At 37.2% G+C, this 14,820-nt stretch overlaps 1 protein-coding gene across 16 annotated transcripts in view; it reads right to left on the reverse strand.

The window, feature by feature from the left end:
• The window catches only part of MBTD1 (mbt domain containing 1), a 36,324-nt gene that overhangs the window by 5,057 nt on the left and 16,447 nt on the right, over positions 1 to 14,820 (reverse strand). For 15 of the 16 annotated variants that reach the window (XM_030505879.1, XM_030505876.1, XM_030505886.1 and 12 more), the window contains 9 exons: positions 14,182 to 14,316; positions 13,617 to 13,705; positions 12,061 to 12,295; positions 10,984 to 11,039; positions 10,652 to 10,756; positions 9,691 to 9,838; positions 7,073 to 7,155; positions 6,533 to 6,767; positions 5,788 to 5,865 (listed from right to left, as the gene is read on the reverse strand). In XM_030505879.1, the coding sequence (XP_030361739.1) occupies positions 5,788 to 5,865; positions 6,533 to 6,767; positions 7,073 to 7,155; positions 9,691 to 9,838; positions 10,652 to 10,756; positions 10,984 to 11,039; positions 12,061 to 12,295; positions 13,617 to 13,705; positions 14,182 to 14,316 (1,164 nt within the window). Of the gene's footprint in view, positions 1 to 17; positions 102 to 5,787; positions 5,866 to 6,532; positions 6,768 to 7,072; positions 7,156 to 9,690; positions 9,839 to 10,651; positions 10,757 to 10,983; positions 11,040 to 12,060; positions 12,296 to 13,616; positions 13,706 to 14,181; positions 14,317 to 14,820 lie in introns of those variants that run through there. The other variant, XM_030505892.1, reaches the window with a different exon arrangement.

Raw genomic sequence — 14,820 nt, forward strand, 5'->3', positions numbered from 1 at the left:
AGACACCTCCTCCAGCCTACAAAGCCCAGTTTCTTGCTGCCTTTTTCTTCTTCTAAACACTTTTTCCTGTATTACACCCAATTCTGATCAAGAATCTTGATCTGTGGAGGACAAAAAAAGTGCTGTCTAAATAAGACACGTAATGGGATATTTGAATATGCTGCTAATACCTCAAGCAAAGGCTACACAGAGGTCAGGGATACAATCTGAACTCCACCAGGCATGTTCTTTTTCTCTCTCCAGTATCTACAGAATGCTTCTGCAGGTACAAGAGTAATTGCAGTCTCCATAATATGGCTTGCCTCTGGCTATTTGAACTGAAATTCTTCCATTTAGATATTTAATCACACTTTGCTTCATTTGTCCCTAATACACAGCTTTTAACTGCAGTCCTCTATGAGAAAAGCTTAGCTACAGCTATACAACAAAAGTTACTTGAAAGAATAAAAAAGCTAATGGAAGTCAACTGACTGATCATGTTGGAAGTAAAAGAGATGCAGATGCACAAGGTACCCCCTTTTAAACAGTCTCAGTGATTTGCCTGGAGATAGAGGAAGACTGTCTCACGCGATGCCATTCAACACCCCAAACATCAATATGGAATGGAGCAGCATGGTCCAGAGTATGTGCAGAAGTAGGGTCAGTCTCTCCGAACAGTCTCCTCCTCTGACAGACTGGCTATAGGCTCTTTTCAAAAGCGAGGCTGTCCAACAGTTGCATTTCAGTGCTTGAAAGATCATTTCATACGACTCAAAGATGAGAGGTACTCATGCATGCAAAGGAAGAGAGCAAAACCACTTCATGCTACACAAGATGAAGTACCAAAACCTCCTCCTGTGCTTATGACAGTACAAAAGGTGAAAGAGTTCTTTAATGAGCATGACACAAGATGCTTTAGAGCAGATGCCTCTCGTTACTAATCTTACAGTACTTCCATTCAAAGCCAAATCCTCCAAATCAAATATCTCCTGCAATGTGCCTACATCCTTGCTATGGCTACTAAAATGCAAGGCAGTGTATGATGCTGAGGAATATTTATGCAATTAATAAATTCCAGCTGATCTCAAATATGTTAACTTATTATACGATATCAGGGTTATGTCCTCTTCTTCTCCAGACTTAAAGACCTTTGGATAATAACAAGGCTACATCACAAATACAAGTAATTTTGTCCAGTCTCTCCAAAATTCAGAACTTTAAAAGTTCCCCCAAAATGATCATAGAAAGCACTGGGGGGCAGAAACGAAGGAACACGGGTGTTCCATAGGAACTCAGAGATTGAGTGACACAGAACACTCAAACTATGTGTCTCTGCACTACATGAATGCAATATAGGTGTAGGTTGGCAGTAAGAGAAGAAACAAGTGCAGAAACAAGCACTCCAGAACACTCTCTCCTAAGCAAGGATTCTCTTTTGCATTGAAGACTCTGCTAAAGGACAGGCATGTACACACGAGTAGCAAGCTGGAGTGAAAACGGAGTTCTTGAGAAGCATTGGGAGATGTGCGGAGGAGAGTCAAGATTTCTCCTCAGGGTCTAAAGGAGGCAAGCAGGTTACCATGTCCTGGTGTGTTAACAGATACACATGGACAAGAAGAAGTGTTCTGACTGTTCCACGGCCAAGAAAAGTGCCAATACTGGCATCCTGCTCGGACTTAAGCAAGTTTACAGGAGCGTAAATCAAGCAAATATGAAGCTAGATCTATCAACCTGGTAACTGTCCTGCAGGGAGAACATAATCCCATTTGTCCAACAGATCATATCACTAAAACACATTTGTTAGATGTAATTTGTTTAGTTGCTAGTCTATTGCCATACATTAGGAAAAGTGAAGAGAAAAAACTAACAGATCCCTGCAGTGAACTTCTACAATTGAAGACTGATTACATCACATAAACTATCCTTAAATAAACTCAAGATTTTAATCTACTCACTCAGTATTACTGATAAATTAAGAGTTTTTCTCTGCTTACTCATACGGATGTGCAATTATACTGTTGATACTTCAACAAAACCAGGTTTTATGACAAAACCAGGGAAAAGATCAAATTCTAAAAGGACAAACTATTTTCTAAATATTTTCTAGATTAGTAACACACAAAATTTCAAATCATCTTCCATTCTGAAGATCTCTTTCCAGATAACCGATTTTTCTGACATAACAGCAAAAAGCACTCCTTACTGTCTACAGTTACTTCCTCTGCAAAAGATAGTCTACAATAACTTCCTGCTTGGACCAAGTGTTCCCAAATCCACACTATCATTCAGTTTTACAGAGTCTATTTTTGCATTTTAAAACTCTGCAGAGCTCCTCTGTGCCTCAGCAACCTGCAATACGACCTGCTATGAAGCTCTAACCCTGCTGCAATACCTTCCTATGATTAATTCAGTGACATGGTGCGTCAGTGAGGATGAAAAGCTCTCTAACGGAAAAAATAAAACCAACCAAAACTTAAAGAAAAGAACAAAAAGGAAAAAGAGATTTGATGAGTCAGCATGCTACATGCTAGACCATGTTTAGTTCCCCACCCTGTCCATCATTTCCCTCTGCAGTAACAGAGACTGATGTGACTAGTTACCTGTTTTGAGGCTGGGACTGAACTCTTGGCTAGTCCTGGGAGGCTGGAAGGCCTCCGGGGCTGTCTGTGCTGGAAGGGTTCGATATGGAGGAGGAGTCAACTCGTCATCACCAGAGAAGCTCCTCTGCACCTCACCCGTCATGGGTGGGCTGGACAAACTGACAGGTTTCTTCCCAACTGGTATCTTCCTCTCTAAACATCAAGTCAAACTAAAATAAACGCTTGGGTTAAAGTGCATTAGGTAACTCTGACTGTTCACTGAGAAGTTCAGTGTTATGTGAGTGTTAATCCTGCTGGTTATACCAGTTCCTGTAGTGGCACAGTAGAATAGGAGTTGAACTTCCTTCTCTTTTACCATGATCCCATTATGGCAGAGTTCACTATTATCAGTTCTGCTTCACATTGAACACAAGCTACTCACTTCTCAATGGACTCAGCACAGAGATGAAATACGGCATTAGAAGTCTTCATCACTATCCACAGCAGAATGACCCGAAGACATTCTGGAGTGCATTGTGAGTACACGAGAAAAATATGTGGAAGTAACACCTCTCTGTGCTAAAAATAATCTAGTTTAATTAAGAGAGTTTCCTGTTAATGATCTGTGGTTACTTTCCATTACTGCTGCATTATACAGTTTTATGACTGAAATCCTTTCCAAAAGAAGATTATTTTTTATTTACAAGTGCTGAACAATAAAAGGCTACAGAAAACATTTTCTCAGCATTGTTTCCTGTGACTCAGCACTCCAGTTGCCATAACCTACTTAGGAAAACAACAACAAACACGTAGGAGGCAGCCAACTATAACTTTTCATGACCTTGTTCTCTCATCTTCTGATGATTAAGTAGATTTCTTAGTATTGAGTAAACTGCCCAGAAAACCATTGGAAGTTCTTGCTTGTTTCCACAGCCCAAATTTACTTCAGATAGTGAGAAATGAAGAACAAATTCCCCTAGAATAAATCTTCCTATGGCACTAGACAAGAGGAATTTCCTTTCCAGTGTTTGTCCCCCACTTACTGTAAGAGATAGCAAGAAATTTTTGCAGAGGTATTAGGTGGAAGGAGAGGGATGAGGTAAGGAGCAGGACAGTCCAGCAGAGCTTGCTAAAAATTTGCTCAGACACTCCAGGATTATCCAAGAACAGGTCCTGTATGAAGGCAATTAGTGCTATAGGCACCTTTCCCTAGCTTAAGGCAACAGCACTCACAGCTTTTCAGACAGATATTCTCAGATCAGCTTCAGTTCTTCTGTACCTGAATTCTATTTAGAAAATACCACTGCAAGATTCTGAAGAGGATCTGGATTTTACTGTTTATTGCCTCTAATAGCAGAAAGGAGAAACAGTACACTGTTTGAGGCACAACAGGAGGTCATGAGAACTTCCCAGAGACCTGCTTTACCTGTGGCATTCACTTGTCAACGTCTTTTTATGTCCGAAGAACGAAATGGCAAAGGTTGCTTTCTGCATTGACTAGTGACCAAGGTTCCAGATTGCCTTAACAGGTCCATTCACAAATGGACTGGGAAGACAAGGGTTTTAATTCCTCACATTAGTTCTCACAGCTGCAGCACAGCTCTTCATTTAAGTCAATCCTTCTCTCACAGGGAAAGCACAAGATAAAAACCACAGTTTTAATCTCATTTGACACAATTCTCAGAATCACTGCAGGAAGCCAGGGCAGACCTAACTCAGAGTTTAGCTTCAGCTCCTACTCAGAAACAGGGCTTCTTATTTTCCTATCCCAGGCCAATTGGCCCTTCCCTGACAGCTACATCTGTGATGGAACAGAAATCAGTGAATTCATCTTATTACAACGAACTACTGTTCAAAGACACAAAGATTTGAAATAAGGGAAATAGATGAAAGAGAGCTAAAGCTCACACAAACCTGTCTGAGTGTTCTGCAGTTGATCTGCCAAGATGTCTGCAGTGCAAAATAATGCACCTTCTTTTCAACACTCCAGTTTTCAAGAAAACATCAAGAGAATGAGTGAGCATAATGAGTTGATGCTCCAAATGTAATACATAGTTAGGCAGTCTGGAAGTAGACAATCTACTTCCATAAGGACAAACTTCATTCTTACATGCAGAAAAAACTCCCTTTGAGTTGTAATTGATGCTTCTTAAAAAAAGATATTGTAAGAACTTGAGGTAAACATCATTTAGAAATGGTGTGGCTCTTAAGAACACAGGGTAAGCCTGTAGTCTCATCATCTCTTGCACATACATTTCCTGTACAATGGCTGCCAAGTTGCTGTTGCTCTTGACTCAAGAGGAAGCTGCCTTTCAAAACTGTCAGATTATTGGAAAAATTACTTGATAAGCTTTGGAATAAAACTGCCATATGAAACTATAATATTGCTTAGAGGAGAAAATATAGATGCATCTCTGATGAGAAGAATGGTGGGAGAAGGTCCCGCCACTGGCTGTCTCTACTCCCTGTATTTTACTCATGCGAAACAGATTTTCAGCTTAAACCAAAAGTCATGGAAATAAAAATATGAAGAAATGCAAAATGTGCATTTGTGCAAATTCAAATTGGTTGTGAATTTTGAAGATTATCTGATCCCAAAGGAAACAATTACTACGCAAAGAATCTGAATACTTCAGATTCTTAAATACGTCATCGCTATGTTTTACTGAGACAAGAATAGTCACATCCAGCAGTGCTATTTATTGCTTCTGAAAATAATATCAAAGTCTTATTTACATACAATTCCCACAGATGTTTCAGCTAAAAAAATGGCACATAAGTCACTTCTGTTTTAAAAATGAACCAGCTAGATGATAATTTAAGTTTTCTACATCTCATTCTTTCTGACCCAAGTAACTTGGTTCTTATTGCTACACCTGTCTTACAAAGAGCAGAGGTAAAAGTGTGTTAATTGATACCTGAGTATTCTGTGTAAGGCAGTCCTCCTACACAGTCAATGGATTATTAAACTAAAATTATGTGTGAATACCAAAAATATTGTAACAGTTGTCCACCTGCAATTAACATAGATTATTATTAGCAAGATCTACCCTGTTGCTAGTTACAAAAATGGGTTATTCTCAATGAAAAAGTTCCTTTTATGGCATACTGCACCTTTAAGCATAACACTTGTTTCCACACAAAGATTCCCAAATCGAATAGGCACTTAGGGAGAGATCACAAACTTTTAAAACAACAGATAAAATGCAAACACTACTTTGTCACCCACTTTTTTTATGTCCTTTGTACTGCTGGGATTTAGCTTTTTTCTTCTGTTTTGAGGAACTTGACTGGCTGTCTCGTGATGCTGCAAAAAAAATACAGAATTCTAAATTAAAGTTTAGAATGAAAATTTAAATTTTGGAAAAACACTTGGGAATGTATCAAAGCTGTTACACAGTTACAGGATTTTTCCCCTAGTGACTGAAAAAGGCAGAATACATTTCTTGTGGGAAAAGCCTCCCATTAAATTACTAACAGAAACTACTGTTGCCCTCTCATTATACACTAACAGTTTTCAAAATACAATTATCAGTTATTATCGTATAACAGGTCAAGTCTTGATACACTAAAAATACAGCCTTATCACATAAACACTTCTGCACATGAATAGCAATGTACACACCGAGTTCCATCAAATCCAGTATATAAAGCATGTATATTTGCAATCTTTAAGCAATAGAAACTCCCAGTGATATTATCCAGAACTGATGAGTAAGTAAAAGGTTTTTCCCCCTGCATCAAACTAGCATCTTCTGGAATTAAAAGAAATAGTAGACACAAAAACACCCAGAAGTACTTTAAAAGTCAAGGTGGAAAAGATCAGAACAGTGTACTTCTAAGCCTTAGCAAGACCTTGTTCTATTTTTGTTCTGGCTGGTGACCTGACTTGAAAGGATGAAGTTATGAAAAATCATCACTGAAGAACAAGGACCAGAAGCAACTGGTACGTTCTTGACAAGACAGGAACTTACACTGTGGTGCTGGCGGCTGTAGTGGATATCCAGTTAGCTGACACCATCCCACTGGATAGAGGTCTGGGGACTCGCAGTCCACCCACTGATCATATTCATCTTCCCATCCATCAAAGTGTATCCTCAAAAGACGATGGATAATGCGAGTTACTGTAGCCACACACACCAGGCGAGGTTCCATCAGATCAACAGCCTCCAGTTTCATTCCAACATGAAACCCATGGTTTGGAACTTCCTGGAAAAGCAAATAAGGCAAACAGCACTAAGCAAACGTTAATTGAGATGGCTTAAGCACAATATTGAAATAAATATTTCAGTCAACTTAATGTAGGGAAATGCCAAGCTTCATGTATACTGCATTTATTTCACATTTCAGAAATATTGAAACTTAATATATTCAAATAGTTCTTATTTCTGAAAGTCTCTGTTGCCTTAGCTTTTCAAAATTGCATTTAACGAAATGGGTCAATCCCACTGACTACACAGATAGAAATGCAAAGAAAATGCTAATTCCATTTAAAGATGTATAATGTGTATTACCTTGTTGAAGAGCTTTACAGGTGCTGCTATTGAGTCAGTTTCCCTGAGGTAGTCAAACCATTTAAAAGGGAGTTTTGCATAACCTGTGAATTTGAAACAATATTTACATACATCAACTGCAAACTTCCTGCATAAGAACAACAACAAAAATAGCCTATTGGCACTGTGTTATGGCTAAAAAGACAACAAAGAAGCAAACATTAACATCAGAAACTTCCACCCTCTGAGCTCTGGTCTAAGGGACAAGACAGTCACCTGGACATAGCCCATTTGCAACAAACAAGATGAATGAGCCTCTGGATAATATGGAAAGTGTCATTTAATGTTACGATTAATCATTCATACTTGAAGCTTTCTGTCCACGTAGATCCTTGATCTCTATAATACCCCACACAAATGACCCAGAACAGATCATGAAATTAAGCACATCCAGTGTCTTTCCTGTGGGGAAAGAGCTCCACTATTTAAACACTTGAACTGTTAGGAACAGAGTGGTAAGAACAAGCATGGATATTTTAAAATAAGGGTAAACCCAGCCATAATATGGAAAATTACAGGATCTTTTCCCTTTAAATTTAAAAGCTATTATAAAGAATAATCTCCCAAATATATTTAGGTTTTGTTTGCCTACTGAATATGCAGCACTTATTTTTTTACTTTGGGCAACTGCTTAAACCAACAATACTCAAACTCTAGCTGGAGCAACAACAGCTTGAAAGATTTCTTTGTACTCCTATGCAGCATCGGGCATCCTGAACAGATTGAGTGTAATGGGCATGATGTGGGGAGCTATGGGAAACAGTTGGATCTCATCTAAGGGGGGTAGAGAGCTCCCTCTGGATCATAGCTCAGTTCTGCGGGGCCAGACTCATCAGGCAGCCCAAAATGCAATCCCATTCTTGAAAGTGTCTAAGCATCTTCTATTGATTCCAGAAAGAGATGAAGATGTTTGGAAGAAATGAGTTTATAAAGTCCAATGATTTCACAGTGATTTGAGTTATCTGCATCACTACATGTAATTTGGAAAAGTGTTCACAATAGGTATGTAATATTTGCATGAACAGACGTAGTTGGATAGCTAAAAATTAAGGGCAATAATGTATCAGTTCTGTGTATTAATGCTTTCTTGTAAATGCATAGCTCCTGGCTAGATCAATATATCTGTATGCAAGTCCTTTAACTTCTCACCACAGACTACAGACAGGTGCATGTGGTCCTTTGAGGAGTCAGAATTCAGAAACTGTTCCTTTTCCAGCCCATAACTTGGAAAGCAAAATACACTTCTTGTAAGAGCTAAGAAGCTTTGATTACTGTGATCCTATTAAATATGTTAATGTGCATTATGTTCTGTATTTTACTCCTGTTAATTCCTCTTTCAAATGACTTTTAGATTATTGCATGTGCAATTTTTAATCACTGCTCAATGGGTGATACAGAACCACTATGGAAAACTGCAATAAAAGGGAAAATATACATGTAGAGAAAGGATAAGGTTGCCATGATACAAGAAATACAAAAGTATCATAAATGTGCTAACAACAAAATTCACATTCTATTGTGTAAGTAGTGTTTGAAGAGTAATGAGGACAAGTTTCATCATAGAAAGGAGGGTTCTTTCCTATTCTGTATCATCAATTTAATGTGTCTATTTCTAAATTGACTGATAGGTATTGATATGCATGCTTTTTCCTCCCACAAAAACCTTTCTTTATTTCAAGAGACTCTTGTACCACCTATTTTTTAGGGCTGATTATGCCCATGAATTTCTAGGCAATAGATTCACTAAATGAGCTGACTGAAAACTAATAGTAAATCTGTCCAACTGCACTTTCCACATACTCAGCGATGACAGATTCATTAGTGTGCAATAATGAAAATGATATGAAATTATTTTCTTCATGTTGCATTACACTGTCTTTGTAGTTATTACCTAGAAAAATAATTCAATGAAGTAGAAGCCTGCAAGAATGAGAATGGAGAAAAAAAAAAATCCACAGAAAACTATTATTATCTGCTGTTACAATCCTTTATAAATCACTAGACCAAGACAATAAAATGGAAGAATGAAGGCAATAGAGTCTTCTGTTGGCATATGTGCTAGTGGACAGACAGCTTTCTCTCACAGAAGGGATTATGCAGCATACAGCTCTCACGACTACCTCCTCAAAGCTGAAGTTTGTGCATATTCCTTAGAAAATTGACTGGTATTGTTGTGAATTAGCCTAAGCCTGAGATTATTTACAATGCTTCTTAATCCTTTTGATGGCCAGGACTTCCCAAGCAATGCCATATCCTGAACAGACCTTTCAGTGACAAGCATACTTCCCGTTCACTTAATGGACGTACTATTCAGCTAGTGGCTATCCTCAGTTTCTGACAGTAAAAGCAAATTATTTTAGCCAGAGAATCAATATTCAATTTAACTTTTCCTAAATTGGAAGTTTGTCATCTCTGTTTTAGATTACTTTGAAGTTACACTGTTGTATCTGTTTCAGACTTGAGAAAGTCCTAAAAAGTGACATGAATTTTGTAGACTGAGTTAAGAAACAAAGCATATGGCACATACAATATCACTGAGAAATATTCAAAATAAAATGTGGTCAGAATGCTATATGTACCTCTGGGTGGAGTTAGTTCAATCATGTTAATTTCACAGAAACCAACAGGGAAAATAGAAGGGGAAGTGGCATGGTAACAAAACCAATCAGACCCATCTGCTGCTTCTGAGCCATCAATCCCAATCATAAGATAGCCATCTGCTAAAACCTTTGTGAAGAAAAACAAAATTTTACATTAAATACCTTGAACTGTGTGATAAGGCTAGAAAGAAAGCATGCCATGTTTCAAAAGAGTGAAAAGTAACTCAATAATGATGGAAGCACACTTAGAAGGACATTCAATTGTAACAAAACAAAAAAGCCCAAATCGTACCTGTCTCCAAGACTGGGTGCACTATTGTCAGATGTACCTTTGTTAACAGGAAAGTCATGAGATGAACATTTCCTTTTCCTGATCTCTAGTCATGAACATCAGTTCTACTTCTAAAGCTTTATAATTCAGTCTACTCTTTAGCTTGCAAAGATATTCTGCACACCATTAATGAGTCAAAAGACTCAAAATCATAACCCCACTCCTCATCAGTAAGGTTATACAATTCTGCTAAGCTACTTCTCACATTTTCTTCCTCTTTTAAAATAGATTTCATATGGATGAGCTCCCTTTCAATCAAGCTAGGAAAGAAGTATATCCTTAAAATGTCTTCACAGGCTTCTGCAAGTAAGCAAGATGAGGTTTCAGTTGCAAAACACTTGGTAGAATTAGCAGAATTAATCTCACAAACGTTCTAATTAAAGGTAAGGCTGAATTTCTAGGGTTAAAGTCAAAACAAAAATTTACCTGAGTATTGTCTTTTTCATAGTAGTTGTATATAAATAATAACTGGACATATTCCATAAACATTCACTGTGTGAATGAACTGCATGTATTTTGGTTTTGAGTTCTTTTGTTTCAAGCCTGACTAAAGCTGAGTAAATAAAGGATTCCTACCTACCTTCCCAAAATACACATTTGTTTTCTTACCTTTCTAATCGTTGCCACACATATTGCTGAAAGGTTTAAGGGGTCTATAGCTTCCAATTTCATCCCTTCTTTAAACCACTCTCCAGCTGCGTCAACCTCTTTTACCTAAAGAATCAGATAACAGCGCCAGAAGCTAAGACTCTAATAAGCCTGGAACAAAATGTAACCCCACACTGCCAAAGCAACAGATGGAAATACCTGCTGTATCATCTCTGCTTATGTTAAGGAGGCCAAATTAGGCAAGTGCTTGAAAAAAAGAAGTAATGCTTGTGCTGGGCTGGACTTAAGTCCTCAATCAACTCAGAAAACAGTGTTCTTGCCAGCAAACTCACCTTCATAAATAAATGTGGGGGTGCATCAAAATGTCCATCCTGTTTCTTTGTAATATCTACAAGGAACAATAGTGGATATTATTCAGAAGTTTTGTTAATAGCAGACAGTATGTTTTTCTGAACATGTTAACTTATACAGTGCAATCATTGGCGTGGGAAGCCCACAGTTTATAATAGGACTACCACAAAATTCTGGAGGCCATAATCCAGCTTTTCCTTATTGACTTCTTCCTGAAATACCTCTACAACACCATCACATTCATGGAAAAAACCCAATATCCAATATTTACAAGACACTTTATGTCACAGAATTGATTCAAACATACACAGAAGCTTTTGCAAGAAATTGGCAACTACATTGCACTGTTATGACAGAAAGTATATATTTTTATATATAGCCGGGTTTAGCCAGCTGTGGAATACTACTTTCCAAGGGCAACCCCTGGAACTCTGTTAAAGACACCATTTCTGGGAAGTAGCACTGCTCTTGGTTTCTTTAACCACTCTTTATTTCTAAATGGTTTCAGTCAAAGTTTAAGCGCTGAGAAAACTGAAGGCTTTCCTCAAGGGATGCCCTGTGCATGTTTTACAGGAATTCTGTTTCTGACAAGAGACACAAGCTCAGTGGAGCAGAGAAATATTAAACACCAGACTTCATCCATGTTGCATTGTACAAGAGACAGACATGAAGAAATGAGGAGTTTGTGGAGCAGGACTGTGTAATTCCAGGCATCACCATGAAAAATGAGGTTTACCATGCTTAAATAATGCAGTTCAAGGTTTTCCTGGTTAGACAGTTTGTTAACCACTGTTTATTGCTGCATCCCATTGACATGCCACAAATCAACCTAAAATTAATTTGGTTTTTCCAGTGCTGCAAAATATACCATTTATAGCTGTAACTTAAAACTCCCAAATGTAATATAACTGTTAAAGTCCCTGGACCACACTATAAATCTTTAAAGACAATTATTCAAGCTAGTTTTATTAATTGTATAAAGTGACAGAACTGCTTAAGTCAGACTTCTCCAAGCGAATACTACCCACAAAGACATCTCTAAACCACAACAAGCTTACCAGATCTTTTAAATCTGTGTCCTATACTTCGAGACCAACCAATATGATGAATGAGTGGACTGTACATATGGCACCAGAAGTCATCAGTTTTGTCGTCACTTTCTTCATTCACCAATCTTAATCGTCCCCCAATGACACATTCTACAACTGCTACCCTTGTTCGACAAAGGTGTGTTTTGTCAACAACTTCTACTCTCATGGAAGTTTTGAAGGGATACTGCATACTCTCAGACACCTTAAAGTAACAGGAAAAAAAGCCTTTCAGTAAGAACATACTGTGGTTTTCTTTAGTCATCTGTCTTCTGCTATTAAAGCTGGTATCAATGTGCTTCTCATTTAACTCAAGTACTTATTAATCAACCTGCAAAAATGACACGAATGATTTCTCTTGTATTTCACTGTTCATGAGGAAAAATTAAATGTTTCAGGAAAGTGTAGAATAGATACTACAATGCTCTAATTGTATTAAGTACACCTCTAATAACAGTTCTCACATAGATTACAGGAATCCTCCAGTGATCTAATGATAGTTTGTTCAGTTGTGAACAATGGATAAAATTACCTTGAGAAATGATTTTAACAAACAAACTCCCAAGATTGTTTTTCTATTTTTTTCATCCATGCAAAATACCTTTTCTTTAAAAATAGAACTAAAATATTTTATTACAAAAGGCATGGAAAACAAACCTTCAACATAATTAAAACTGGCCACTCACAAACATATTTCTTGATAATATATCAAAAAGAAAGGAAAAGAATGGAAATAGATGTTAATATGCCTTGAGACCACACATTCTGTTTAAAAGTAAGTATTTGTCACTTGCCATTTCCATTGTTAACTCCAAGTGTTGAGATCTGGCCAATTTAATTTGGCTTCCAACAGAGCCAATTTTTAAACAGAAATGAACAACTGCAGATGTGTTCCTTTTTCTTCTTTCTTTAATATTAGATGCAGCGTAAGACAACAATATTCCTACTGAAAGCTATATAATATCTCACAATATTAGTAAATAAACTTACAGCACACTATATACAGGCAGCTGCCACACTTAAGAGACATGACCTATAGACAGCAAAAAAATCTAGTCCAGAGCAGATGAAATATATGAACATTTAACATTTAAACGCATGTCCTTTATTGCATCTAGGTATGTGCTATATTAATGCATTTTGTTCAGTTTCTTGAAATAGTACATGATAAAAAGCATTCTTGAATTAGAAAAATTAGTTTTAATTATTTTTATGTATCACAGGGTAGCTGATTGGCACTTTTGGTTTGGGGTTTATTCATTTATTTTTAAGTTGGGGTGTTTTAAAATTAAAACAAACTAACAAATTTTAAAAGAAAACTACTTTCTGCCAGAGGAAACAGTTTTCCAAACACATACTGACAAGTGTGGACATAAATGGAGAACAGAGATTACAAGGAAAACTGTATTTAAGGGAAGAAACTACTGTAGCAAAAGGAGCTAATGTGCCATTGAAAGATACTTCAGTTCTTCACATTGTGCTGCAATTTTGGTTACAGTACATCATTGATATTGCATCAGCCTTACCTTCTGAGAAAAGTCAGGAGGAAGTGTTTTGGCACCAGTAAGTCGTTTCACTAGAAAAGCTTTCCAGTTTGTGTATTTGTGTTGGATGGCTGTTGCAAATGAAGGGGAAAAAATAAGCCACTGATTTTTAATTGTGTCCGTTAGAGACAATATTAGAGTCTGGAATATGTAAAGAAGAAATCCCAGATGACTGTTAAAAAGCCTGGATGACAATAATGACAAAAACCTCTTTAGAGAATGAATGCTACCCAAGATTAAGTTTATGGGTACATCAGGGAAAAGAATGTAATGACTAAATATAAATAAAATCAGTGCTTGTTCACATCACTGATCAGCTAACTGCTTCCACCTGCATCTTAAAAGCTTTAAGTCACATCAGATGGGCTACTCCAAGAAACACTTTCAGCATCAGTCAAGTCCTTATTTTTCCAAAAGATAAAATGATTTATTCATAACTGTTGATAGAGTTGCTATGGTAAAGAAATACTTTGGTATCTGGACCATGAGCAAATCTAGTTTTATAAAGCAAGACTGATATCAATGGGTAAGGCTACTATTTACATACTTCGAGGAGGGACTAGGGGCTTCCCACTGGTTGCACACCAACCAACTGGGTGGATGTCAGAACCACAAACGTTGCACCAGAAGTCAAGACTTGAATCATTTTCAAAGCCTTCATATCTTAGCAGCGCATTGTAGCCTGAAAGAAAGCAATCCCATATAAAGCAGATAAAAATTGAACAAGATTATAGAAATACACATTAGTATTTCTTTACAATCTTAATGTATATCACATGAGATTTCCTAGAATATGACTTTTTATAGAACGTTATTCTTATAGCACTTCTCTGCATGGTAGTGATGCACAGAATGGATAGTTTCAGTAAGTGTGCATGTGCCATCATGCAAGTCAAATTTTAATCAAAAATTTTGAATTATAAACCTTTAGAAGTTCTATGTAGAAGGACAAAATTAATTTATTACCCACAGTATCTGCTTTTTCATATCTTAGCTGTGTGATCTTGAATTTTTAACTTCGAACCAAGAAAAGGTGCTTGCTCTTATACAATCTACTATTTCCTCATTCTGCACTGCTCTTACTGTGCTCTGAAACAATATAAAACCAACCCGAAACACAACAAAAAGCCCCAGGCATTCTCAAGTATCACTGAAGACCCTGTAAAACAATATATAACATAGTGAT

The sequence above is a fragment of the Strigops habroptila genome, chromosome 14 (genome assembly GCF_004027225.2).
Source record: "Strigops habroptila isolate Jane chromosome 14, bStrHab1.2.pri, whole genome shotgun sequence".
Classification (NCBI taxonomy): Eukaryota; Metazoa; Chordata; class Aves; order Psittaciformes; family Psittacidae; genus Strigops; species Strigops habroptila.